The sequence below is a fragment of the Pteronotus mesoamericanus genome, unplaced genomic scaffold, assembly GCF_021234165.1.
Source record: "Pteronotus mesoamericanus isolate MK-2021 breed Mesoamerican mustached bat unplaced genomic scaffold, CSHL_Meso_final scaffold_476, whole genome shotgun sequence".
NCBI lineage: Eukaryota > Metazoa > Chordata > Mammalia > Chiroptera > Mormoopidae > Pteronotus > Pteronotus mesoamericanus.
Window position 1 is genome coordinate 2,458,882 of NW_026555318.1, and position 27,451 is coordinate 2,486,332.

General features: G+C 56.3%; 3 protein-coding genes across 4 annotated transcripts; 1 reads left to right on the forward strand and 2 right to left on the reverse strand.

The window, feature by feature from the left end:
• The first annotated feature begins 7,694 nt into the window (after positions 1-7,694).
• Positions 7,695-19,849, forward strand: PGAP3 (post-GPI attachment to proteins phospholipase 3). The gene is made up of 8 exons (XM_054593853.1): positions 7,695-7,920; positions 9,148-9,245; positions 10,038-10,190; positions 16,710-16,772; positions 17,836-17,897; positions 18,187-18,323; positions 18,610-18,814; positions 18,992-19,849. The coding sequence occupies exons 1-8, from the start codon at positions 7,740-7,742 to the stop codon at positions 19,053-19,055; spliced, it is 963 nt and encodes a 320-aa protein (XP_054449828.1). The 5' UTR covers positions 7,695-7,739; the 3' UTR covers positions 19,056-19,849.
• A 1,406-nt stretch (positions 19,850-21,255) lies between these two features.
• On the reverse strand, positions 21,256-24,618 carry PNMT (phenylethanolamine N-methyltransferase). Of its 2 annotated transcripts, none has more exons than XM_054593856.1 (3): positions 24,332-24,618; positions 21,901-22,108; positions 21,256-21,774 (listed from the first exon to the last, which is right to left on the reverse strand). In XM_054593856.1, the coding sequence occupies exons 1-3, from the start codon at positions 24,384-24,386 to the stop codon at positions 21,333-21,335; spliced, it is 705 nt and encodes a 234-aa protein (XP_054449831.1). In that variant the 5' UTR covers positions 24,387-24,618; the 3' UTR covers positions 21,256-21,332. The 2 variants fall into 2 exon arrangements, with proteins under 2 accessions (XP_054449831.1, XP_054449832.1); XM_054593857.1 differs by lacking the exon at positions 24,332-24,618 and adding an exon at positions 22,672-23,013.
• Positions 24,619-25,093: 475 nt separating this feature from the next.
• On the reverse strand, positions 25,094-26,289 carry TCAP (titin-cap). Its single transcript, XM_054593862.1, has 2 exons — positions 26,136-26,289; positions 25,094-25,936 (listed from the first exon to the last, which is right to left on the reverse strand). Exons 1-2 carry the CDS (start codon positions 26,243-26,245, stop codon positions 25,543-25,545), a joined length of 504 nt encoding a protein of 167 aa, XP_054449837.1. The 5' UTR covers positions 26,246-26,289; the 3' UTR covers positions 25,094-25,542.
• Between the last annotated feature and the right edge of the window lie 1,162 nt (positions 26,290-27,451).

Below are 27,451 nucleotides of genomic sequence, written 5' to 3' on the forward strand. Positions count from 1 at the left end.
GATCTGTTTGCTCACTTGTAAAATAGCATCTGGCATTCTGTGCTCGGGGTTAAAGGAAGTCATACTACTGAAGCACTCAGCACAGTACTTATACCGTACAGTAAGTGGCCTCAGGTTTGGTTTGTACTGTGGCCCAGGCAGGTTTTGTGGGTCCTGAAGCTTACAAACTTTGTAATACTGTTCAGGAAAAGGTATACAAAGTTATTAATACAAAATTTGCCGTATGCCCCAGCTCTAACCAGTGATGTTCAAACTGCAGGTCATCTATTAGAACATCAGTCATGGATCCAACTTAGATAATAGAGACAAAATTTTTTTGTGTTTGTTTAAGAAATAGAGTGGAATAGGAAAGATCCACAAACATCACATGCGGTAAGGGTAAGTGTGGGAAACATTCTGTATGTTCCGGTGAGGAGATTCAATGGAGCTATTCTTGGGATGACAGTCACAACCATTCAAGAGATACTGCTGTGTATGGGGACACAGCCGCCCTTGCCCGCAGATGCCCACAGGATGGACATCAACACCCTATTTTCTCTAGAGAGAGCGTGAGGGTCCAAGGAACAGAGGCTCAAATGAGTTAACCAATTTGCCCAGGACCCTCTCAGGGCTAATGAGGAAAAAGGTGAACAGCCAGCAAAATCACTCCCTCCTCTCCTCCTTCGCCCACCACCCAGCCTAAGACCTCCTCTCAGCCCTTCCTGGTCAGAAGACAGTGGCCTGGCTCCAAGAGTCACTTGCTGGTCACACGCGGGAGGGCTTGCACCTGGACCTGTGTCCATTCAGCCTTCAAAAGACCATCAGGGTGTTCGGGTCAAGGTTAGCGTGTTCCTTCCCCCCCAGGTCCACCCTCCTGGGGACGTTGAGTTAGGAGGGTTGGCCCAGCCAGGAAAGCTGCTGTGGCCCCATCCTTTACTGGGCCTCCTACTCTGTGCCACTCTGTCCCAGAGCCACACTCCTCACCTCACTGAGTCTAGGGTGTCAGAGGAGGCGGTGTTATCTCGCCTCCGGTTTGCAGAAGAGGAGCCCTGAGGTTCCCACGCAATGGGAACTGAGGCATGAGGCTTAGGCTTCATCCCGCCCGCTCCCGCTGCGGAGCCCCAAATCAAGGGTACCATGAGCCCACCTCCACCCCAGGCCCCTGCGGGGGAGCCAGAGGAGCATCCCCCAAGAAATCGGGGTAACTACCCGTCCCACCCACCCCCTTCGGCCTTGCCCAGCCCACCCTCTCAGCATCCAGATCCCAGAAGGAAACCCGCCCGCCCGCGGGAGACAATGGTCAGTCCCAGTGGGCTGCCAAGAGGGGGCGGAGCCCGCGGGCCGGAGTGGGATGGGGGAGGAGCGGAGGTCAGAACTCACGCCCCGGGGAGGAGGCTCGAGAAGGGCCGAGGCTCCCGAGAGAATGAGCCCATTCAGAGCTGGGAAGGAAGGGGGAAAGACCTTGTCTGGTGTTTGACAAGAGGAGAGGAGGGGGGGCAGGAGTGGGTACTGCTGATTCGCTTCTCCCCTCCACTGCCCCTCCAGCAGGGCCTGGCAGGAGAGCCAAGGAAAGAGGATGTCTGAGGGACAAAGGCTGGAGGGGGTGGCTATTGGGGGTAGGAAGGGGGCTGGGGAACCAACGTGGTTGCTGGAGGAACCTGAGAGTTGCTAGCAGGGTCCGGTGACGGGGGAAGGAAACAGCTACAGCCGAGGGGGGCGGCTGCAGGGCAGAAGGGAGCCAACCAAGGGGCAAGGACAGATGCATCAGAGATCTGCAGAGAAGGCCTTCGGGCAACAGGTACCCAGCCTCCGGGCAGTGGAGGTAACCACTGGCACTGGAGAGGCAGGATGGGGCTCTGGCTTAGGGAAGGTGACCTCCAAGGGTCAATAGAGTGGGGTCTGGAATCAGCCGCCTGTGAAATGCCAATCAATCATTGACCAGCTCCGGAGACTGGAGGGGCTCAGGAGGTTGTGTGTATGCGCGCCCGCCGGTGTTGACACCAGAGTCTCCTCCCTCTGCCTCCCTCACCAGCCAGCCTGGTCAGAGGACTGGAAACAAACAGCAGAAGGGAGCCGGTCCACAGTCCGAGGTCCAGGCCACAAACTGGGGCCTACCCCCAGGGCCTCCAGTCTGGGGCTTGGGTTGCGGGGGAAGTGTCCGTATGAATTAGCTCCTTGGAAGGAGTCCTGCTCGAGTCGGCACCAGCTCTCCCAGCGCCACAGGAGAGAAACTGGGAAGATTTCGATAAGAAAATCTGTACTCCCTAAAAGCGGCCTTTTAAGAATACTTGCAATCTAACTGCTGGAAGGCTGCTCCCTGAGCCCAGGGTTAGCCCCAGGCATGCCTTGAACAAAGAAGCCCGCCAGACGAGATGACCCCGGGCGTGCTGACTGCCTCCCGCCGCCCCTGTCGGCCCTCTCTCCCTCCGCTGCTTTGCCAAGGCGAAACCGCTCTGTACTCTCAGCCCCACCTGGCTTTAACGCAGACACACAGAGTACATGCGGCTCCCACCCTCGCCTGCGTCCCTCCGTCCTGTGCTGCCGGCGCGTTTGTGCGGGCCACCCAGCCTGTGCTGCTGTCCTTTCTTAAAAGAGTCACTGGATTGTGTGGTCTTTATTCAAGATTTTATTTATTTATTTATTTTTAGGCAGAGGGGAGGGGAGGGAGAAAGAGAAGGAGAGAAAAACATCACTGTGTGGTTGCCTCTCACGTGCCCCACAGAGACCTGGCCTACAACCCAGGCATGCGCCCTCACTGGGAACCAAACCAGTGACCCCTAGGTTCACAGGCCGGCACTCGATCCACTGAGCCGCACCAGCCAGGGCTGGACTGTGTGGCCTCATGTGAGGCTTTGCTTTGTTGTCTGAAATACAAAAGGGTTGGATTGAATGGTTCCTGGTCACCTTGTTTTATGACTTGGAGTGGGGGGCAGTGACCCCTTCAGAACTCCACGCTTACCCCTTACAAGCCCTGCGAACCATCGTTGCTCTGCCAAATTAAAAATTCCTTGTTTCACAAACATTGCTTCTTCCTGCTCCATTTAGCCCTTCAGGACCCCAAGCTCATTCATTCCCCTTCTGCTGAATACACAGAGCCCTGGGGTTGCGAATGAGGACACACTTGCCTCTCTCGGTTTCGGTCTGAGGAAGAGAGGGTCTGGAGCAAGTTTCCCCAGGGCAGCCCACCCTGACGGGCAGATTGTTTTGAGCCGAAAACAGTTAAAGCCCAACAACCTCAGGAAGAGTTTTGTTGTTGTCGTTTGCTTTGTTTGTTTGTTTTTAACTTCCCCCTTACCTGCCTAAAGAGATTAAGATAGAAAACACTGCTTCAGGAAGGGAACCCTAGCAGAATCACCTTAGCATGTATGAATGAAGTGTGGCAGGCAGGGAGGGTCGGGCAAAAATCTGTTCTCTAGATTACCCTCTGCGTCCATTGTTTCTAGGTGGCCCTGAATTTGTTTACTGAATGTTTGCTCTTTTTTGTTTACCTATGAATTGCTTACCTCCTCTTCCTTAGGCCAAAATGACATGTATACCTCACTTTGCCCGTTTGTCTTTGGACTGTCCACGTTTATGTGAATTCCCTGTGAGCACATATTAAAATGCGGTTTTTCTTCTGTTAATCTGCCCTATGTCTTTTGAGTTGTTTGATCAGCCAGAAGAACTAAAAGGGCAGGGGGAAGTTTCCCGGGCCCCAACACTAGTAAGCTTCCAGAAGCATAAAGCTAGAGCAATCATGAAGGCCGGATCAGGTGGGCAGGGCTGGTTTCAAATGATTTATTCACTGAAACTATGTGGCTGATCCCTCTTTCTCCTTGCCCTTTGCAGCCAATCCTTCTGTAAGATTTATCAATTCCTCTTCCAATACATCCATACTTTTCTCAGGCCACCACCAGCTAATCTCAGCTGTCATCAGTCGTCCTTGGATGGAAGCGGTGTGGCCTTCAGCCTCCCCCCGGGCTGCTCCGGTCCCCTTACAGTCCCTCCCCCAGATCCCGCCTCCCTCCACACAACAGCCAAAGTAAATGTTTTAAATAAAAATGAGATCATTTAATTAGCTTAATTGTGAAAACACCTCTCAATGGCTTCCCTTTGCCTAAACCTTTCACCTTGACCTTCTTTTTGTGTTTTTCAAAGACGTTAAGCTGGTTCCTGCCTTAGGGCCTTTGCACTCCCCGCCCTCCTCCTCCAACAATGGGCCCGGAGGTGTTAGCAGGGCAGGTTCCTTCTGGTCCTGCAGGTTTCAGCTCAAATGTTACTTTCTCAAAAAGACTTTCTCTGACCACCCAAGGTAGCCTCTCCCTCCCTCCCATTCCCTTACTCTCTTTCCCTCGCTATTAACCTTATCCAATTAGATAATTCAATGCTTGTTCTTTTAACACTTTTCTTTAATTGCTGATATATACAGGTGGTACATTTAAAAGGTACATGAGTAAAAAGTATCCCTCACTTCTCCTCAGAGGCAACAACTATTTCCACTTTCTTATGTATCTGTCTAGATATATTCTCTAAAATAACATAATATACAGTTATTTTTCTTCACATTAACATGTATAAACACACGTGCCCTCACATACACTGTTGTGCATCTCACTTTTCATATTTATCAAGAATATGAAGGTTTTTCCATGTCAGTACATTACAAATCTGCCTCTTTCTCATTAATTTCTGTTCGGCATTGCATTGTAATTGTATGGATCTTTCTCAATTAATGTAATTCATTCCCTACCAATGTACATTGAGTTGTTTGTCTTTTTCTGTTGAAAATAACAATGTTGCCAAAATAGTTTTGTGCTTATACCACTTTGCCCTTGTGTAGGTACACCTAGAAGAGAAATTGCTGGTTAGAGGATTTGTGCAAATTGTCAGATTAAGTGGTATGTGTAATTTATAGTCTGTCTGATAGTGCTAAATTATCCTACATTAGTAGTGAAATTATCTTAAGTCTTTTGTTTGATACTTGTTATTGGCTTGTCTACCTTCTCTGATGATGAGGACAGTGCTTGTTCATCTCTGTCTCTAGAGCCTTGCACATGGTAAACTGCAATAAATATTTGATGAATAAAGAATCTTCATTGTAGACTGTCCCCTAATTTTTGTTCTGAGAATATAGTCAGTTTGCCTATGAGCCTTCAGCACACTGAACTGTTTGCTTTGTCTTTTTCCACCCTAGACTGGGAACCATTTCTGATCCATCTTTCCTTTTCCTAGTGCAATGGTTCACACCCAGTAGGGCTTAATAGCCTGAGTTGAAGGAATGAATTGATACCTTTGCAGGCTGTGATTCACAAAGGAGGCTGAATACAAGTTAGGAAGCAGATTAAGCTAAAAAGGTGCTCAGTGGAGAAGAGGTGGTCCTGGGATGAAAAGTTGGGAGAGGAAGAGGTCTGGTGTAATTGTCTAGAGACAATGTGTTGAGAGGGAAAACCCCCAAGAGATGTCCTAGAGAAACAACACTGCATTTCCCACAAGTACAACATGACAGACGTCTCCACTTTCTCCCTCCACTCGACCCTTGGGTTGTTTTTTTCCATCAGACATATAGGCATGAATTTTCAAGAACCTATGAAATGTCTGAGACCTAAACTAATTTTTAATGTTAGCTCCAAAATATAATAAAAATATACTGATATTTTATTAATGTATATAAAATATAGCAATATGTCGAGTTAAAAAAAATCCTCACCCAAGAATATGTTCATTGATTTTAGAGAGGAGGGGGAGAGACAAAGAGAGAGAGACATTGATCGCTTGCCTCCCATATGTTTCCCAGCTGGGAATCAAACCTGTGACCACTTGGTGTATGGGGCACTGCTCCAACCAACTGAGCCATCTGGTCAGGATAACATGTTGACTATTAACAGCAACTCAACTATATATAATTATTTATCAGTTTTACTTGTTTATTTATTTTCAGTCACTGACTTTTAGGCAGAAACATTGACTTGCTGTTCCACTCATTCACGCATCCGTTGGTAGTCTCTTGTATGTGCCCTGACAACCTGCAACCAGCGCCTGTTGGGATCATGTTCCAACCAATTGAGCTACCTGGCCAGACCTTTAAGTTTTATTTAATGTGAGATAGTGCCGCATTGTATTAATGTATTTTATATAGTATAAAATGAGGTCTCCAAAATTGGAAACTCGAAAGTGTTTTAAAAGAGCCTTATAGCTAACTTGGAGTTCTCTCAAAGGGAGAATCCTGCTTCGTGAGGATCTCATTTCCTTTAATCCTATATTTCCTCAAACAAGCATTCATCCCAGAGTTATAATAAAGACTAAATGAAATAATGTATTATAAAAGGACTGATCTAGCAGAGGCTAAGTAGCATTAGCACCTGATTGTTTCTGATCAGCTCCAGGAGGCGCTGCGAAGTTGTTTTGTTTATTTCAGCTTCCCCATCAGTAGCAGTCATTGTTAACTCCAGGAGACACTATTGGTGTTATGCTTAACTGCAAGGGGAACAATTCACAGAAAATACAATATGAATGGTGCCTCCTGGAGTTGTGCCTTGCCTGGAGTGGTGCTAGAGCTAAGGGCTCAGGAAATGTTGCTTAATGTGTAAATGAATGGAATCCAATTTTACTTCCTGCTCATTTCACCTCCCAAGATAAAAAGTTGACCAGGAGTGAAGAGAGTAGGGGAACAGGCAACAGTCATTAATCTACACATACTAATTATGCATCTAACTACAAGGCTTCCATGCTTCAGTGAGATGTATGTGCACGCAAGCGTCCTAGTGGTAGTGTAGCAGGGGGTGCTAAAGCAAGCATCGTATTCCTAAAGGTCCTCCTCTTAATTTTCCTTAAAATATTACACCTCTCCTATTTTCAGCGTGGTCTGAATCATGCTGGTGATTTCACAGCCCTGGGTTTGGCACCCAAAGTTTTACATGTAATTACATTGTTCATTCATTAAAACAAACAAAAAAAATTCTTAGCGTCTACCAGGAACCAAATCATGTACTAGTACTGGAAGTGGAGTGGTAAACAAGACAGCAGGGGTCCCCACCCTGCCTGGGGAAAACAGACCACTGCATGTTCTAGCACTCTCCAGGTGTTACCACCCTCAGAAGCGGTGTTTAAATTGAGAATAGCAGAATAAAAAGGAGTGAGAGTAAAGAGTGGTACAAACGAGACAAAGCCAGGAGGCTAGACGTGTTCCCATGACGCAGGTCGGGGGCAGGGGAGTGACAGAGACCAGTGAGCAGGGCCAAATCGTGCAGAGCTTGCGGAATACTTTATCCTGAGGTATTGGGACCCGGTTAAGAATTTTAAGAAGGAAAGTGACATGGTCAAATTTGAAATTTTGGAAATGGAGCACGTACTGGAGGGAGATAGAAAAGGCGGGGAGACACGTTCAGAGGCTACTGAGGCTGCCTCGGCGACAGATGATGTCTTTAACCAGGGTGGTGGTGCCAGAGGAGATCGAGAGAGGTACGGGTATATATCCAACAGGACGGGTAACAGAAAATTAGCCCTATCTCAAACAGACACCCTGGGGAAGAAACAAAACGTTTTTATAAAAGACCACTTTACTTTGCGACTTAATCCACCTGGAGTCCTCCTTCCCTTAACCCTGTCACCTCTATATATGGGGATGACACTAAAACAAGGGGCGGGGCAGACGCCCAGGAAAATCCGGGTACTTTCAAAACGCAGGAGACGTCAGCGGAGAAAGTAGAGAACCAAGGCACTTCCGTTTACTCCGGATGTGGAGACTCCTAAGCTTCTCCGCCGGCGGAGGGCCAAAGGGAACGATGGCCGGGCGGACAGCGCGGCTGGTGCTCCTAGCCGGGGTCGCCGCGATAGCCCACTGCTCCCAGGGCGACCGCGAGCCGGTCTACCGCGACTGCGTACTCCAGTGCGACAAGCGGAACTGCTCAGGGGACGCACTGAAGCACTTCCGCTCCCGCCAACCAATCTACATGAGCCTAGCAGGTAAACCCGCCCTGTAAGCCACGCCCCTGACCTTGGCCCCGCCTCTCTCGCCCCCAAACACCCGTCTGCGCCTCTCTCGCCCCCAAATACCCATCTGCAACCTCTGAACCTTACTTAGTTTCCTACCCAGGATCCGTTGTGAGAGTGAGTGGAGCCCCAGGGTAATGAGAGGCCATCAGCCAGTTTTATTTTCCCAGGAAATTTCATTTACTTTTATTTTTTTCAGTCAAGCGGATATTTAATACTTCTGGGTAGAGGTTTCTGGTATGACACTGAAATTAGACCAGGGTCCTGCCCTTCGAGGCTCACAGTCCACATGGGGGACGAAATTTCTCAAGTGCAGGGCAGAGGATGATTCGAGCCCTAAAGGATCTGTAGGTTAAGCCATAGGAGGATGTAGGGGAGAAAGGAATCGTTTATAGCTTTGTGGGTTTGGGGACAGCAATCATAGAACATTTTGAGAAGGAAGGGCTTCCAGATAGATAGATTAAATTTGGACTTGTGGCCTAGAGGTCACCTCCTGTGTGACAGGTGTCAAAATAGTCAATTTTAACAACACTTTGAGGTAGATTCTGATTTTATAGGTGGGGAACTCGGCCTACCCAAAATCACAGAGCCAGTAAGTGGTAATGTAGTTTCCAGTTCTGACCTGTATTGACTTACAAGCCTAACAATCCCTTTCCAGTCGAGCCAGAGTGGAGGTCCTGGGCAGTTGTGGGCACATACGAAGGCCTGGTTTACTCAGGGAACAGGGTGCATGAAAAGGAGTATTGGGAAATAAAGTTGGGAAATAAATTTGGGGCCTTAAAACTCAGACTGAAGAATTTGCTCTTTATTTTATTTTTTTATGGGAGAGGGTAAGACAGCAAGTATTCCTCCCTGATAAGTGAGAACAAATCCTGTGTTCAGGAAGGACAAATATAAACCCAGGTATCCATAAATGAGTCCGTCAGATGCCAAGATCCTCATCTTGGGTGAAAGGAGAAGAAAAGAAACATCTCTATTTGCTCACAGTATACCTCCACCCCCTAGAACACACACAGACCTCTTCCTTGATTGCGTATGTCCCACCATCTCTTATCCGTCCAAGTGGGAAATGAGAATTTTGAGACCTCTGGTTCTCTCAACTTGCAGACCCTCTTGGCCTGCACCGAAGTTTGGGCCACATTCGAGCTCTCTCTGTGCCTCCCTCCTGGGTAGTTGACTAGGCCAATTTATCTGTTTCAGGCTGGACCTGTCAGGATGACTGTAAGTATGAGTGTATGTGGGTCACCGTTGACATCTACCTCCAAGAAGGTCATGAAGTGCCTCAGTTCCATGGCAAGGTGAGTTGGAAGGTCAGGGTAGGTGGCAGTGTGGCAGGAGTAAGATGCCTCCTGGTTGGACCACACAATCTGAAGTATGCAGTAATGAGTATGTATTTGGGGCAGATGCCTGTTCTCAAAACCTGCTTGTTTTCATATGGGAATCACATGGGACCACAGTGTCCTGCTCTGGATTTGGATTAAGATCTAGGGTCTCCTCGGAGAGTAGTGCTGGGCTTCTTAGGGGTGTTGGATGCCCAGCTTGATACAAGGACATATTCCCCAACCCACCGCAGCATCTTCCCTGATGCTCCTTCAGTGGGAATCTGGATTAAGATAGTAATACCCCTCAGGTTGCCTAGCGAGGCACCGTTGGCTGGTGCCTTTTGATCCAATATGATCTTGTTCCAGCCTGTTGCTGGCAAGAACTATTCTCCCCAATGTATCACAGAGAGAGCTGAGGCTCGCTCAGAGCGCTGTGGTCAGTGGTAGGGGAGGGATAGGGCCTCTGTCTTCTGGATGGCAGATCTATGCTGTTCCCACCAGGCCACTCTGAGCCATCTACACTGGCCCACATGGTCTTCCCAGAGACCAGGCTTACAGAGCTGAGTGCAGCCAGGACAGAGGGATGGCCCTCAGCCAGGGCCTGGAGGGGCGCTCGTTGACTCAAAGAGGGACTGAACCCGAGGCTTTGGTCGGGTTCGGAGCTGAGGAACCTGCTGAGGACCTATTGAGGCAGCAAGTCAAGAGAAGACAGGCTGGGCCAGCTGGGGGTGCCGACCCCTCAGGCCCCTCCATCTGTTTCTTTTTCAGTGGCCCTTTTCCCGGTTCCTGTTCTTCCAAGAGCCGGCGTCTGCTGCGGCCTCTTTCCTCAATGGCCTGGCCAGCCTGATGATGCTCTGTCGCTACCGCACCTTTGTCCCAGCCTCCTCTCCTATGTACCCCACCTGCATGGCCTTTGCCTGGGTAGGTAACCTGGCAGGATTCCTGCTCACACCCTCACCTAGGACAGAGGCACTCTTCAGTCGCCACTCTTGCCTTACAGGGCTTCCACGCATTGAACTTCCCCTCTGTTTCCCAGGGCCAAGCTTGCAGTCGCAGGGTGGTCGGGCCTGGGAAGACAAAAGGGAGGGTGATGAATGGGACCTTCCCTCCCTAGCAGAGTCCTAGGCCAGGCTTTTCGGGAGGGAGAAAGCATTGTTCTTGTCCTGAAGGAGGAAGTCGCTAAAAGCCCTAATAGGGGAATTTACAAAGGTAGAAGGGAGATGGGTGATAGGGAGCCTGCTGAAACCACGTGCCTTTCCGAGGGCCCCTCTGGCAAGCTTGAAGCTGCCTCAACCACAGCCCAGGCCTGGGCGCAGTAGCACCCACAGCACACCTAGAGCTCAGCCTGGTCTTAGACCATCTGGGAGGGGAAGCCGAAATATGTCCCATCTGAGTATCCAGAGAGGGCTCTCAGCTTCACAGTGTGACTGGTCGGAAGAGCCAGCACCCAGGGCTGGGCTCTGTGTGAGCAGCATGGACTGGGTACAGATCTGCTCTGTGACAACCGGGTGGGGGGCAGCGTGTGAGAGTGAGACGTCCGGGTTGAGCCCCAGAAGGAGGGCGGGAAGGGGGCTGTTAAGCAGCTGGGAAAGGCTGATCCTCACTAATACTTGGTCCATTCAACCAACAATTAATAATAATTGTTAGGAATTATGGAACAAAAATCATGTGATGAACATTGTCCTGAATACTTTTACCCATGTTTTCTTGTTTAATCCTAATAACGCTATAAGGAAAAACTTGGGCTAAAGTTACCAGCCATTGAGTCAGTGAATAGTAGCGACAGGTTGGCGTCCAGGGTTGCCTGACTCAGGGGCCCCCACACTAAGTCCCTCTCCCAGGCCGTCTCCATGGACTGGGACAAATGTTGGCTGAGCATTTGCCATGGGTAGAGACAGGGGTTGGCACTGTGGGGACTGAAGCCCCGGCCCCAGAAGCCGAGCCCAGGGGCAGATGGGGGCAGAGCCGCGGCGAGGCGAGGGTGGAGAGCCTGGGAGTCACGCCTGGGGAGACCACGTGGAGAAGCCTGTCAGGGAAGCCGTGGAGGAAGATAGGCCTGCAGGCCTGGTCAGCCCCGGACAGGTCCACATGCGGGAGGGGAGGCTGGGTCCCAGCTTTCCCGGCTGGGGGCACAGCAGGAAAACAGATAGGTCCCTGAAGGGTTCAGGACCTCGACGGGCAGCCTGGGGAGGCCGACCTGGCCACTGTGCGGCTGTGTGATTGGGGGCAGAGGGAGCGAAGATGGGGCAGAGAGGGGCCCGAGTGCCAGCTGAGGGTCAGGGACGGTGGTGGAGGCAGGGGCCTGGCATCAGCATGCACTGTCCCAGGCCTGGGTGGGCCAGAGCCGCCACTTCCTGTTGAGGCCTCTCACAGAAAAGGGGTTACGGTCCTGGCGAAGAGAGCAGGAAGGACAGGGATGTTGAAGGGGGTACAATGGTCCCCTTTCCCTTGGGGTTCTTCCAGGGATACTGCTTGTCCAGGCCCAATGCCTGCACCGCCCCCGGCCCTTGCCCTTAACCGAGAGCATAGGACAGCCCAGCCTGAACTCTCTGAACACAGCTCGGAGCCTCCTTGGATGGACCCGGGGGTCAGAGGGGGCCTCAGAGGGCCCCGGCCTTCATCTTCCTGCCACGTGCCAGAAGCCAGTGAGCATTTCACAACCCTTGTCTTCATCACCCTGATTCCTGGATCTTTCATCTCACTGTCCTCTGCCACTCAGCTTCCTTCTTGGTGGGTGTCACACTTCCCAGAGGTATCCGAGGACCCTCAGGGACAGAACAGGAGCTGTTAGGCTGGAGAGGCAGACACCTAGGGCTGTGTCTCAGGGCGCCCTACAGGGTGTGTTCTGGGACATGGAACCCTCTCATGCCACCACTAGGCCCTTGAGGGACAGAGTATCCGTGTCCACGCTCCCTTTGGTGATCCAGTTTGGATTTTACACTTGCTTTCTCGTCCTGTGTGTGTTTGCAGGAGGGAGGGATCCTGCCTGTACAGAGGGTGTGGCAGTGGACTTTGTCCTGGGCTGCGTCTCCTGAAACAGAGGGGCTCCTGGTTTCTGTTGGGGCGGGGTAGGGAGGCCTCTCACCTGCTCCCCTGTAGGTCTGGGGTTGGGGGAGGGGTTTGTCTCAGTCTTTTCCTTTGGGAAATGGAGAGACCCTACCCCCAGCAGGACTAAGGCAGCTTTGACCTTTAGGCCTGAGGTTGAGCCGGGCAGCGGCCAGGCTTTGGGGGACCCTGCCAAAGCTCTGTACACCATGGACCTTTGACTTTGTGGAACTGGGGAGCCCTGCTCTCTGCCAAAGCCAGGAGGCCAAGCCAGCTCCTGGCCCCCCCTTCCAGCAAGGAGAGGCCTCGGGTGCAGGCGAGAGCACAAGGGCGCCAGGAGAGCCCCAGTGGCATGATTGTGGGGGTGGGGACCGACTGTGCTCTGCCTCTGCTGAGGAGACTTCAAGAAGAGATCATTAGAGGCTGCAGCAGGATGATGGTTAGACTTTAGGAAGGACTTCCCAGTAGTCAGACAAGAGCTGGTGAAACAGTCAATAGCAGGAAACCCATGAGTCCCTTTGAATGGTGCAAAAAGCCCACCTCCTCTCCCTCGTCTCTCTCAGGAGCGCACCGGGCAGGCTTGTGTGTGAGGCAGCGGGCGAGACACCGTGGCCTCTGGGGGGGCCCAGGATGGCAGCAGGCATCATATTTAACATTCTGCCTCCCCCACTTCTGAGACACTGAGCTATTTAAAGACCCACTTGTCCCCACCGCCACGGTGTCAGTGACAGCCCCGAGCACTAGGGCTTAGCACAGGGGTCGAATTCCTGACAGATCTGGCTCACTTGGCATCCAGCTAGTTTCACGGCTGTGATATTTTTGTCTCAATTTTCTTATTTTCCAACACACTGAAGCAGCCTCCCACTCCCCTCCACCCAGCCTTCCCGGTCCCCCTTCATTTCTACCCGCACTGGCACCCCGCCCGTGGCCTCCCCCTTTCTTCAGTGTTTACAAGGAGTTCTGGGCGCCAGCTGGGCAAGCCCATGGTCCTCTTGGTCCGTCTGATTGGCCAGTTACCCCGTCTGCCTCCCATTCTACTCAGGGCCCAGGCGCATCTTAGGGACTTTCCCTTCCCTCCACGTCCCTCTGCCCGCTTCGCGGGAGCCTTGGTTACAAACCGAGTGAAGGGAACCATTATCTCCTCAGCGCATCCTGGTGGGACAGCAGCTCAGGAGAGAGGGGGAGGGGCTCTTCCTGTCGCTGAGGAGCCCGTGTTCTAGGCTCAAGGGACTCATGGTTGGCCTGGTACATTGTGACCCTTGAGGAAGAGGAAAGTGGGATCAGGTAAAGGGACCCGGTGTGGGGCTGGCCTGTTGGACATGATGGAGGAAACTGACATGTATGTGGCACCTACTGCTTACCAGGCAGCAGTAGCAGCAAGCATTTGCTGAGTGGCTTCTTTGTGCCAAGCATTTCGCAGGTATCCTCCTAACCCTCTTAGACAGGGACTACTATTATTTTTTTTCCCTCGGTGCTAGTTAGGTTTTACTTAACAGGGCGTTTCCTCTTCATTTGTTTTTCAAAATATCAGTTATAACACTTAGAGGTGCAAACAAGCACAAAATATACAGTACATAGAAACAATTCTCTCAGTGAGCCTATTGCCTACCGAAAGTAAACATGCGAGAACTGAGTGACTAGCAGTCCTGGTCTCCTCTGCGGGGGGGGGGGGGGGACAAACCCCCACCCCCCTCAGCAAGAAGGAAGCTGAGTGGCAGATCACAGTGAGACGAAAGATCCAAGAATCACCATTTTGGATGAAGGATCCTGTGGCAGTTGAAGCTTTTCCTTGCACGGCGGGGCCAGCCCGGCGGAAGGCTCTCTGGTCCTGGGCCTGATTCCCTTGCTGGGGTGTCAGCAGAGGACAGCGGGCACTCTTACTAAGCCTGTGTTGTAGGTGAGGCGACTGAGGCGCAGGAAAGCCGTTACTTACGATCCAACAGCTATTAAGGGGCTAAGTCAGAACCTGAACCAAGGGTCCATCTCTTCGTAAAGGCTCCAGATAGTCTATCCCCAGTCTGAAACTGTGGGCTGGGCCTGGGCAGCTGGGGGGAGACCGCCTCTTCTCCTCCTTGCAGGCTTCCTTGGCCTGCAGGCAGCGTGGGAGGCAGACTTGGCCTCTGGTCGGCGGAGAGATGGGAGGGCCCCATGGGCGTGAACAAGGTGGGAAAAAACAGTGCCTGCTGATTTACCACACGACCCGCACAGGGGCCAGGGTGGGAGGGGTGCACTGTGCCCCCCCCCCCCGCAGTCCTCCTCAAACCCTTGGGGACATGAGGATTATTCGCATTTTACAGATGAGGAAACTGAGGCACAGCAAGGCTAAATAGCCTGCCCAAGGACACATAGAAAATGCAGAGCTGGGATTTGAACCCTGGAGGTCTGGCCCTAGGGTCTCCATTGTTTTTAAAGGTTTTATTTATTTATTTAGAGAGAGGGAAAGGGAGAGAGAGAGAGGAAGAGGATCACCAATGTGTGAGAGATACATTGATCAGTTGCCTCTCTCGTGCCCTCAACTGGGGGCCTGGCCCGCAGCCCAGGCACGTGCCCTGGCTGGGAATCAAACTGCTGACCCTTTGGCCTGCAGGCCGATGCCCAGTCCACTGAGACACACCAACCAGGGCTGTATTTTTAATGATACCATCTCCTGGGACGAGGAGAAGGTCAGAAGAGGAGCCCCCCATAATGGGATACAACCCAGTGGGGAGGGGACTTTTCAGGGCTGCAGAGGCAGTTGAACAGGGGACCAAGCACCGCTGCCCCTGTGCCCTAGAGCCAGGCCCAGGCCCTGTACAACCACCCCTGCTTTCAGTGCTCCAACCGCCACTTAGCTCCCGTCTTTTTGTCGCCTTCCCCTTCCTGCCAGATGACAAGGAGGCCTGGCTGGCATCTAGCCCCTTCTGCCTTCCCCATCCCACACTGGCTCCCAGGCCATTCCCTGCACGGATGGCCCCGGCCCCGGCCCACCCAGGAGGCCTGGCCCACAGGACCACCTGGGTCTCCAGTGCGCTCCCCAGGCTGGCTCTGGGGGCATCGTCCAAGACGCCACCCTGTTCCGTCCCCTTTGCTAGCCTCCGGATCACGCCTCCGTTACTGCCTCTGGAGAAAGGGCAACACGAGGGATAGGACAGGATGGCCGTCCTCAGAGAGGGAAAGCACTGACCTAGAATAATCACCTGTCATTGGGGCTGGGAAGGGATGAAGGAGCGCTTCGGCCAGCCCCTGATTTGTCCTGTGGGAAGCTCGGAAGCCACGGGCCTCAGCCCAGGGCCCAGGCCACACAGGCTGACTGGCTTTGCAAGGAGCCCCCTTCCCATGGCCCTTCCCGTTCTCTCAGGAGCTGCCTGGGCCTGCGTGAGGGGATGCATCCCAGCGGCTGAGCTTCCTGCTGCAGTCCCTGATGGAGCCTGGCTCCTGACCCTGCTCCCCCGGCCCCCTGCCTGGCCAGAGTTCCTGGTGTTCTGGACCCGAGTGAGCCGCTCCTGGCCTTTCTCCATCTTTGGCAGGGCAGTCCCACCCTAGTGCATCCCTCCCTACCTCCAGGGCGTTGGGGCTGACTGTTTCTTCCTTTAAATGGTTGTCACTGGCTTCCCAGCCCTTCCTCCCAGCCCACGTTTGTATCTCCGCCCAGCCCACCCTTCTTTCAGTAATTTGGGCCTCTGTGTGGATTGGCAGTCCCTAAAAAAAGTGCCAGCACCAACTCCCACAAAGGTCTAGGGCTCATTTGCAAGACAGTCTGTACTCTCTCCTTGCAGTGAGTTTCCCGGGAGAAGGCAGCAGCTGCTCCCCTGGGTCCTTGCCCTCCAAGCCCTGCTCCTCTGCTGCTCCCCGCGCTCCACTGGTCCGGCGGGTTGGGCCTGCCCAGCGAGGAGGAAGCTGGGCTCCGCTGGCAGGCCTCCTCCGCCTCTGAGACGTGGCCCCAGTGGGATCTGCTTGATCTCCCTTGCTTGCTCCAGACACACCCCAAGCTGGCTCGAGCCCCTCCACCCCACCCACCTCATTCCCGCCCCCAGAGGCTGAGGTCACTGGCTCCCTGGCCCGGGTGGAGCTGTCCTCACCTGCCAGTTGGGGAAGGAGGCGAGGCCCCCCCAGGGGCTGTTGTCTTAGGATTGAGTAACCTGGGAGAGCTTGGCTTTGCCAGGACTGGTTCCCAGGCCAGGCCAGAAACCTGTAGAAGCTCCAAGACCCCCGCCCCCTTGGGGGTGGCGGGGTGGGAAGCCGAGCCTGAGGGAGCTGGGCCAGCTGCGGGCAGAGGGGCACAGGTTTACTTAGTGGGCTCCAGGAGCAAGGGGAGGTGCGTTTCTCTGTCCCTTCCCAAAAGTGAGGCAGGCGTGAGGCCTCTGGGGGTCTTTCCCACCTTGGGATGCCACACTCACCAGACACCTTCCTCCTCAGGTCTCCCTCAACGCTTGGTTCTGGTCCACGGTCTTCCACACCAGGGACACGGACCTCACAGAGGTGAGCACCCCTCCTGCTCCCAAGGGATGGGCAGGGCCTGCTCTTGGGTCTCAGGCCGACCCCGCCCCTTCCAGAGCGCTTGCTCTGTGCTGGGCACTGTAAACCTGGTCGTGCGCTTGACCCTCACTCACCCCTTGTGAGGTAGGTGTGACTATTATTGGCTCTTCTTTTTTCTTTATCCTCATCCCAGGACATTTTTCGTTGCTTTTAAAGAGAGAAGAGGGGTGGTGTCAGGGTTTGGGAGGGGGGACTTGGATGTGAGAGAACCGTTATTTGGTTGCCTTTTCATATGCACCCCAGCAGGGGATAGAGCCCACAACCTGGGTGTGCGCCCTGACTGGGAATCGAACCTGAGACCGTTTGGTTCACAGAATGGCATTCCAACCAACTGAGCCACACCGGCAAGGGCTTTTTTTTTTTTTTTTTAAGACAACTTTTCATTTATTTTTATTGATTTTAGAGAGAGCGAGCGAGGGAGAGAAACATCTATTTGTTGTTCCACTTACACATTCATTGGTTGGTCTTTGTGTGTGCCCTGAGCGGGAATCAAACCTGCAACCTTGGTGTATTGTAACCAAGTAAGCTACCTGGCCAGGGCTATCGGCCCTTCTTAACTGATGAGGCAGGAGAGCCTCAGAAGGTGTCTGCCTGGGATCACCCAGCCAGTACAGGGGTGCAGCCAGGATTGGAGCCCATGGCTGTGGACTCCAGCCTGTGCTCTGAATTCTGAGGCAGGTTTTGATGTTCAGGAGGCTTGGCAGGCATCCTTCCCCATTACCCCTAAAGCTTCGCCCCTTGATCAGTTTTTAAAAAATTGTGTTATGTGAATAGAAGGTTCAGCCTGTTAAATTCAGAAGTGAAACAGCAATAGGCAGAAGAGGCAGGAGACACCGACCCCACTGGCCACAGGCCTCGGACTCCGGCTGTGCCTCTGCCACCCCTCCTTGTCCCCATCCCTCGTGGGTCTTCACCCCGGGTCCTCTCTGGGTCCTGTCCTCCATGAAGCCTTACCCGCCTCCTACTCCCTCTCCCTGGCCCCTCATCCAACTCTCCCTGTCTTCAGAAAATGGACTACTTCTGCGCCTCCACGGTCATCCTACACTCGATCTACCTGTGCTGTGTCAGGTGAGCCTGCCCTGCTGCTGCAGGGGCAAGATCAGCGCTGGGGGCAGAAAAGAGTTACCTGGCCACCTGGGGTAGGACTTGGGTCCCTGGCTCTTTCCAAGGAGCTGTAGCACTTGGTCCTAGGTCTGGCGCGGAGGGGGTCGGATTGGAGGCCTGTCCCGCTGGCCTGTTCCGGTTGGGGAGAGGGGCAGTGGCTTCCAAATACTGGTGTTTGGGTGAGGGGATGCCTCAGGGAATGCTGCTGGGCACGGGCCACCCCGCCTCTGAGCGGCTCTGCATGGCGGGGCAGGACCGTGGGGCTGCAGCGCCCAGCTGTGGCCAGTGCCTTCCGGGTTCTCCTGCTGCTGTTGCTGACTGCGCACGTCTCCTACCTGAGCCTCGTCCGCTTTGACTACGGCTACAACCTGGCTGCCAATGTGGCAATTGGTGAGGCAGGACCGGGGTCCCGGAGGGCTGGAACAGCTCAAGAACTGCTGGCTTGGGGTGGAGGTGGGGGCGCTGCTGGTGCTGTTCCTGGAGAAGGAGGTTCTGGAGAGATCCTTGGGTGGGGAAGGGAAATGATTGGGGTAAGAGGTGGGGGAGGCCGGAGAGAAAGCCTGAGGTTATCTTGGGGTCAGAGAGCGTGGGGATAGAGGAGGCTCCGGCCGGGCAGGGCAGGGCTGGGGAGAAGGAGGTCCGGGGGTGAGCTCTCCGCACCCTGCACCACCCCCAGGCCTGGTGAACTTGGTGTGGTGGCTCGCCTGGTGCTTGTGGAACCAGCAGCGGCTGCCTCACGTGCGCAAGTGCGTGGCGGTGGTCCTGCTGCTGCAGGCGCTGTCCCTGCTCGAACTGCTGGACTTCCCACCTCTCTTCTGGATCCTGGACGCCCATGCCATCTGGCACATCAGCACCATCCCCGTCCACGTCCTCTTTTTCAGGTGGGTGCTACTCCCCCCCCCAGGGCTCCCCTTCCTTGTGCCCTCCCTCACCCCATCCATAGGGGAGGCTGAGCTCTCCGCCGTTCTGCCCTCTGCCCTTGCCTGCACTCATCCCACCCCGCCCCCGGGGGGCGCTGTCAGAGCCAGGCTTCAGCGGGCTGCTTTTTTTGTTCACAGCTTCCTGGAAGAGGACAGCTTGTACCTGCTGAAGCAGTCAAAGGCCATATTCAAGCTGGACTGAAGGCCCTGGGAGCGGGTCTGCCCCGCTGGGGATTCTGCTCCCTCCCTGCTGGCTCCTCTTCTCCCCTGTCCTTGAGATGATTTATTTTTTGAACTTAGACAAAAAAAAGGTATGGGCCCAGAATCATGTGACTTGCCCACCACCTTGCCCCCACATGGCCCTCACAGGCCTTGCATCTGTTCGGGCCTGGCCTCTGAGGATCTGGAGGATGGACAGCCAGTCTGGTTCCTAAACTGAACTGGGGCGGAACTGTGTTCTTAGCTCCACCGAGGGGAGCACTGCCTCGCCTTCTCTGTCCGTCACCTCCTCACATCCCCTCACTGCCTGGGGGTTGCCAGAGCCCTCTCTCCAGCTGGGAGACCAAGTACCAGGCCTTCCTGGATCCCCTTCTGTTACCCCTTGTGCCCGCCTCCAGGGACCACTAGGTGGCACTAGACTCTTGCTCTTTGGCTGCCCAAGTGTTACGGCAGGTCTCCTGCCTCCCATGGGATCTTAAGGGCCCAAGCTGTTGGGATTGGGCAGCAGTCTCACCCTGACTGTTGCCCCGACCAGACCCCCAGGAAGCCCCCCACACTCCCCCTTTGGGACCAGGACCGCAGGGAGCCCAGGACAGGATTCTCCCCAGCTCGTGTTGCTGTGCTAGTTGGGTGCCTGCACGCAAGCGTGTGAGGGAGTGTGGACCTGACCTAGTGTGCAGGTGATGTGTGTGGTGGTGGGCACAGGCCAGGGACATGTGGGATGCGGGGTGGGCGGCGTGTGAGCCCTGGCCTGGTGCAGCATGGACAGTGGGGAAGAGGGTGTGAGTGGCTTTGAAGTGTGCGTGCGGTGGGGGCAGGCGGGCCGTGTGGGTGAGGGGATGGACGCAGTGTGCGAGCTGTGTGTGAGCGGCGCGGAGTGCGCCACACCACGAGGGGAGGCTGGGGCAGGGTGAGGCGGTCAAGTCGCCATCAACAACCGTTTGTTGAGTACCAGCTCTGCGCAAAGCCCCAGGCCTGGCAGAAAGCCAGGGTAGCCCCAAGATCTGGCTGGGGACATGGTGTCTGGGCTGCATGTGTGTGTATGTGTTAGTCTGTTGTCCCCCCCCCTTTTTTAAAACCACGTAGGGCCCCCACACAACTCAGGATCACCCTCCAGAACCAGCCCTTTTGGAGGCAGGGGGAGGAGGGACATGGGGATCCTCTGGGCTCCTCTAGCCCCCTGTCTCCTCCCGACCCCAGTGCCCAGCCTGCCAAGCCCCACTGTCACAGCCTGGACCCTGGGGAGGGGGAGGGGGAATCTAAGAGAGGAGGGGAAAAGGCTGCAGCTGGCAGGGGCTACGCTGTGCCAGCGCCCTGGTAAAGGTGACCCTGCTAGTTGCTGGCAGTCCCTGTCCATTCCTGCAACGCAAGGATAGAATGTGGAGCTCTGGAAACTTCCCATCCAAAGGCAGTCTCCGATGGGAGCAGGGAGTCTGGATTCTTGCTCTTTCCCTGCTGCCTTGTCCCTCCCTGGGAGTAGGGACACTATGCTAGGACTCCAACTGCAGGGACCTTCGTGGCCCATGTTAATTTGTTTTGATCCTGAGAACTATTTTAAGGTTGGAGGGTAGCAAAGGACATTTTTAATAAACCAATTTTCAGCATTACCTACCCTTGTTCATTGCACTTGTGTGAGGTGGGCCGGAGGGGAGGGGGAAGTGCTGGCCGGAGAGGGCAGCGGGGCGGGGGGGTCTCTGCCTGGGTGTGCAGGGGTGGGGGTGGCGAGGACCAGACACAGAGCAACAGCAGAGCTGGGCAGGGCTCCAGTCCAGCTTGTGAGGGAGTTGGTGCTTGTTCTTCCTCTCACTTCCCTGGACTTGGTTGGAGCCTGGATGGTAACCCTGCCTCTTGCAAGGTCCACTTCAGCCTCCCTCGTATCCCTTGCCCCCGCTGGTCTGTACCTTTCTGAGCTTCCCCTGCAAACAGGATAACAGGACCTGCTACTCAGTGCGAGGACCAGTGGACCTGGTAGGTGCCTGGCACACAGCAAGTGCAGACTGAGGTCTCTCCAATCTAGGTTTCCTTAGTTTGGGAAAAATGACTAATATAGAAACTTACCTTCATGGAAGCTTCTGGGGGAAAAAAGGGGCCAGGGTTGGTGCCTACCATGCCCCTATAACACAAGAGAGCCCTACTTGCTTCCCAGGAGAGGCACAGACAGCACAGACACTCCGCAGCAGAGACATTTCTTTATTAGGTGCTACCTCGGATAACAGAGCCTAGTTGGCTGAGGGCTGCCGGCACTGTGTGCCCTTGAGCCTCACACCCCAGCCTTCTTCTGGGCCCAGGCAAAGAAGATGCCCTTGACGTCATCTACACCTGTTTGGAGGTGGGCAGGCATGGCGTAGGTGCGTAGGTCCCGCACCTTGTAGCCGCTGCACACCAGGGCCTCCCTCACCTCCTCCTCACGCACGGGCACCACCATCAGCCTGGCCTCTCCAGCCAGGTACCACGACTCCTCCAGTGCCCCGATGAGCAGGAGGTGCCCCCCAGGCCTTAGCAGTGTAGTGATGTGGTCCAGAGCCCGCTGGAAGCTGGCAAAGTCAGGGCTCACCGCCTCCAGGCAGAAGGTAGAGACCAGGGCATCGGCAGGCAGGGGGGCCAGGCCCCCGGCACCCAGCGGCTGGGGCTGGTGCACGTCAATTGGGAGGACCCGCTTCACCTTAGCTCGCAGCTGGCGCTCCTTCTCCTGCCAGGACTCCCTGAGCGGGGACGGGAGGCGGCGTCAGAGCCAGGGCTCAAGACTGCCCCAGGCTCAGTCCTCTGTTGTCCCCCATGAGCCACACCGTGGGAGGCCCCCTGCTGGATTCTCATGCCCTAGCCCTTACCCCTTGCCCTCAATGAGGCAGACATGCTGGCTGTACACGCTCCAGTCGAAGGACCCAGGCTCTCCCCGCAGCCAGAGCCCCAGCTCCTGGCGGTTCACCTCCAGAAAATCTGTCATGGTGATGTCTTCGAAGTGGGCACAGGCACTGAGCAGCTGGTATATGGTGGGGCCTGAACCAATGTCGATGAGGGTGTGTCCGGACACCTCGCCTGGACGGGGCAGAGAAGGAGGGTCCTGGCGCCAGCCCTGTCCAAGGGCCTCTGCCTCAGTTGCTCCTCCCTGGCCTGCTTTTCTCCCTCCACACCCCCACCCCCTTCCTTCTCCCTCTGTGTGTCCCTATACGGAAAAGCACCCATTCTGGAGCAGGACCAACTGGAGTCTGAGTCCTGGTTTCAACCTTGAAACCTTGAGAAAGGAAGCCCCCCTGAGGCTCAGCTCCCCCATCTGTGAAATTACCCTCCAGCGGTGATTAAGTGGAGGAAATCCTGAGGTGCCTGGCAATTTCTTCCAGTCGTCTCATTCCTCTCCCCAGTCTCCGTCTCCGTTTCTTTCTCGGTGGCAGTCCCTTTCCTGTGTCGCCCACCTCACCCCGGTTCTGAGCATCCTCTCTTCCCAACGTCCCTTCACGGGCCCCTCTCCTTCATGGCTCCTCTTCGTCCTCTAGTTCTACCTCTTAACTACCTGCTCCTTGGTCCCCATCTGGCTTTCTCATGCACCCCTTTAGCTCCCTGATGACTTCTTGTCTTCTGTGCCTCAGTTTCCCCGCACTCACCAGTCGCGAAGGTCTGCGCCAGGCAGCGCAGCTTCCAAGGCCCCACGCCGTCTGGGTTGCTCAGGTCGCCCCGCGGGGGCGCGTAGTTGTTGCGGAGGTAGGCGCGGGGCTCGAATCGTTGGTAGGCCGCGGCGACCGCCGCCTGGCCTGGGTGCGAGTCCTCGGTGGCCGCCGCGTGACCCGGGCCGGCCGCGCTCATGATGCTGCCGCTGCCCACCTGGGGCCCCGCTGGCCTCTCAGCCCCTTTATCTGCGGCTGGGTCCCCGCCCCGACTCCTCTGCTGCGGGGGCGGCGATTAGCACCAGGCGCAGAGCCGCCCGGGGCCACGCTGCCGCCTTCCCCTGCCCCATCCGTCTCCTTCCGTGTCCCCGCCGACGCACGGGGCTGCGGGCGGCGGCGCCGCCGCTGGAACATCTGTTCCCGCCCCTGACCCGCGGCCTCCCCGGCCTGTCCCGGGTCCCGCACCTCAGCCTCCACCCGCATACCTCTCCGATCCCCGACCACCAGCCCCCAGCTCCTCGCGTGCGTCTCGTCCAGCGCCCCCCGCCGGGCACCCCTTTAGCCGACCCCTCTCTTTTGCCAGGGTTCGAACTGGCCCTGTCCCCGGCCCCCACCTCCCAGCGCCCTCCCGCCAAGGGCCCAGCCGCCCCGCCAGGCGCCCCTTCTCCGGGACACCCTGTCCAACACCCGCCCCTCCCCTTAGTAAGGTCACCCAACGCCCATTCTCCGCCCCTCCTCCAAGCCTCTTTTTTTCATACTTTCTACTCCACTTCCGTCCCCAGCGCCCCTCACCCATGCCCACTGCAGAAAGGACAGTCCGTTCTGGTCTCGGCCACGGTCTCCCCGAGGCCCCGGAGCGGAGCTCGCCACGCCCGTCCGATGGCCGCGGCGATAGGGAAAGCGAGCGGGGCTAATGCACTTAGGAGGTGGAACAGCGGGGCCTTACCTGCCGGCCCTGCGGGCTTTGAGCCGCTTATCTGGGGCCTGCCGAGGGCGGAAGGCTCGGGGCTTCCTGGGCATCTCGGGGGGTGGCAGCGGGGGCGGGGCGGGGGGAGCAGGACTCAGGTGAGGAAGGGAGGGCTCAGGGCCATTCTCCAGGCTGCCGGGGCCACGAGGGGGCGCCGTCTCAGTCTTCGGGCGCCAAGAGACTTGGGGTCCGACGGGTCTTGGGTTTCTACCTACACTGCAGCACCCCCTGGGGCCGCGGGCCTGGCCAGGCCTGAAGTTCTCACTTGGCTTCTAGATACTAGACTGTTAAGATGCCGAGACTCCTCTTATCCTCCCAATAGGAAGTAGATGCTGCAGGGCCATCTCTTGGGGTTTCCTGGAGTGGGACCCCTCTGGGTCAGCCCAGTGCCCCTCCGCCCTGGGCGGGTTACTGTGGGGTCAATACATGGCTCTCCCTCCACCAGTGATAAAGGTTGGCCCCCTTGGCCAGAAGGAATGTGAGTTGTTTTGGGAATGGACTGTAACTCCTTCCTTATCTCCTTTTGGGAGCCGCTGCTGGTCCTGTGACCTTTTCCTTCTGCACCGAGCACACTGCTGTAATGTAGCTCCGGGCCACACGTAGGTTTGTGCAACCTGGACCCGCGCTGCCTTTGTCTGGGACCCCTGAGAACAAGCCTCAGAGTGGAGGAGGTGCGGTCTCTCTCGCACTGACCTGCCACCGTGGGTGTGCTCCCCTGTAACGTGAGCAATGAACGGCATGTCCACATCTGCTAGCTCTCCGGGTGGTTTTCCTCACAATACCACGAACACTTAAGCAGCTCCCTGGTTGAGGACCTTGGTGCTTCAGCTTCGCGGCCAAGATGGGCCCCGCGCCTGCCTGTGGCCCTCCGCCCCGCCACCCGCCACCTTGTTCTAAGGGGAGAGTGTCTCCTTGTCGAGCTGGGCAGCCAGGTTGGAACATGAGTCACCACAACAGCTGCAGGGGTCACGGACAGGAACCTGACCCCCACCCCGCCCTCGACAACCCACCCTGGACTCCCAGGAGAGGGAAGGGTGTAGCACCTGCCCCGCGCCAAGACTGCTTTCGTCTGGATTTAGAAGGGACAGGCAGGCCAGCCTTGGGGTCGCTGACCCCATCACACACCGAGGCACAGCCAAGGACGGTCTGAGTGCCAGCTCTCTCCATGTTCTCCAAGGAATCATTTAAACAAGCCGCGGGTGCCAGCTGGCCTCCTGGGCACTGCCCCGTGCCAGGGAACCGGGCTGGGAGGGTGGGACCGCACGGCCGAGTCAGGGTGCCGAAGGGGCACTGGACACACGGCCCTGTTTTATAGTCCTGTCCCCCCAGACGTGGGGTGCACCCACTTGCTTTGCCACATTTGGTCCAGGGGCAGGGCCTGTCCCCAGAAGTGGGCATGGGGAGGGAATGACACCAGCGGGCTGGCCCCCACAACCACAAGGAAAGACACGGAACTGGACACCACTGAGCATTTATTGCAGCGCTAACAGCGGGTGCTGGGGGCTCCACCCTGCCTCGGCCCTCTCTGCACTCCCCTCCCTCCAGTCTTCTCGCAGCCTCCTTCCCGGAGCGTCCTGACCTCCTCACACTTTCCCGTGCCCGTCTGTAAAGCTGGGTCACCCTCGCAAGCACCTCTCCCTCACCAGCCAACTGTGACCTTTCTCCTGGGCTGGGGGTTTCAGCTGTGCTGGCCCCTAGCTCTCCACACTCGGTGCCCACTGTCTTTGCTCCCCTCCCTTTGGGAACTCAGGGGACCCAGGCCTCCTGGCCTCTGGCTCCCTCCTCCCCTAGCCCCCAACCCTGGGCAAACTACAAAGCATCCACGGCCAGCAGCTCCCCTCCGTGGTCCTAGCCAGGAAGGGGCCAGCCCAGGGCGGGCACAGTGGAGCCTGAGTCAGTCTCTCTCAGCCTCTCTGTGCTTCCTGGGACATGGAGCGGGACAGAGAGCGACGAAGGGTGCCAGGTTTGCTGACAGACACCACCGGGGGCAACTGCTTGGTGATCTCTGCCACATCCTGGCGCTCCATACACTGGCCACCCAGGGCCGTCTCCAGCGCCAGCAGCTCCCGCAGCTGGGTGGGGGTGTCCTCGCGCTCTTCCTTGGCGGCGCCCATCTTGGTGGGGGTGAAGATGGGCAGCGGCAGCACCCGCTGGTACGGCAGCAGGTATTCCTGCAGCCCCTGGCCAAGGATGCCCATACGCATCACCAGCCAGGGGGAACGCTGCACCAGCACCTGGCACTGCCCCTGCCGGTGGTAGGTCTCATGCCGCTGGGCATCCTCCTCGTGCAGGGAGCAGCTGGGGAGGAGAGGGGAGGGCGCTGAGCGCCTGAGAGCTGCTGCCTCCAGTCACAGGCTGGGCAGGGGACCCCCTGGGCGCAGGAGGGGTGGCCCCACCTCACCCCCACCCCCCGAAACTTTGTGCTCTGGCCTCCTGAGGCTCAGGGAAGGTGCTGTAAGCAACGAGAGGAGCGACCCCGCAGCTGGCGAGCACTCACCCCTCCTCAGGCCTTGTGGACAGTGTCAGGTCCTTCCATTCGGCCCAGAAGGCCTCCCGGCGCTCGGAGTTCTCCTCAGACACCCGGCAGCTCAGCTCTGAAGTGGCCATGATCAGCCTCACTCTCTAAGCTCTGCTTCTCCCAGGCCCTTTAAATAGCCCCCTCCTCCCCCTCCTCCAGGGGCTATTTTCAGCCCCTCTGGTGTCAGATGCTGTAAGCAGAGCCAAGGCTCTGATGGGAGACTTTGGGCGCAGGGTGGGGGTTGGGGTACCTGGGCTCCTGCTGGCCCCAAGTTGGTGGTCAGCTTCCGAAGAGATCAAGGTACTCTGGTGGGGCCAGGGGTCTTCAGAGCAACAGCCCCAGGTGTCTGATACTCCTTGGACACTGTCTGAGGCCAGGCACATGCCCAGCCTCGTGCCACCTTGGCACCTGCTCTCTGCCCCTCCCCTTCCCCCTCATCCAGGAAGGACAGCCACTTGTCTGTAAACAGAGCGGGAAAGTGCAGGACCAGAGGCCCCTCTGGGCTCCGCACCAGGCGGTCAGGTCCTTCCCGCCCACTGCTCTCCTCTGCCTGGGTTCAAGGGCACATGCCCGGACGGTGCCCCTCCGCAGGAAGGGACGGTGCAAGCACACCCTCGGGCGTCTGCACAGGCAGGCCCGGTTCTCCCCTGCCACCGCCGCAGCAGCAGGAATCCCCGCAGTTCACTCTGCGCCTGGGGGCCTGGGTGTGGACCCTTGTCGGGCGCCTTCTTCCCCACGGCCAGCGGTCAGAGAGGCGGCCTCCTCAGTCGAGCCAGGGAGGGGAGAGTGGCCTCCAGCTCTACTCCCGACACCCCAAGTGGGGTGAGATGGGGTGAGGTGGCAACCAAGGGACTCTGATGAGTGACAATCAGCAGATCTGGCTCTAACCCAAACCCACCATAAATGTGACCAGGGGGCAATCCCTGTCCCTTTCTGGGTTTCATTTTCCTCACTTTCTGGTCATAACAGTCTGACCAGAGCTCTGGGGCCTGCCAGCTCCAACGTGCCCCCTGGGCGGGGCCTGGTGCTCACGCCTGGGGAGTGGGATGGCTGCTGGGACAGCCCAGCGCCCAGGAGCAGCAATGTACGGTGCTGGCAGCCCACACAGCGAGGTGGGCGCAGGGGGAGAAGGAATGTGGGAATCGCTGAGCCGACAGAGCAAAGGGCACCAGAAGAGGCAGTGATAGGACCTGAGGACCTTGTGGGGACAGCAGGCTGCCCACCTGGGGCAGACCGCGTACTCTTGAGCACTGAGGCACTATCTCTGATTCCTGGTTATCCTCTAATCTCATGAC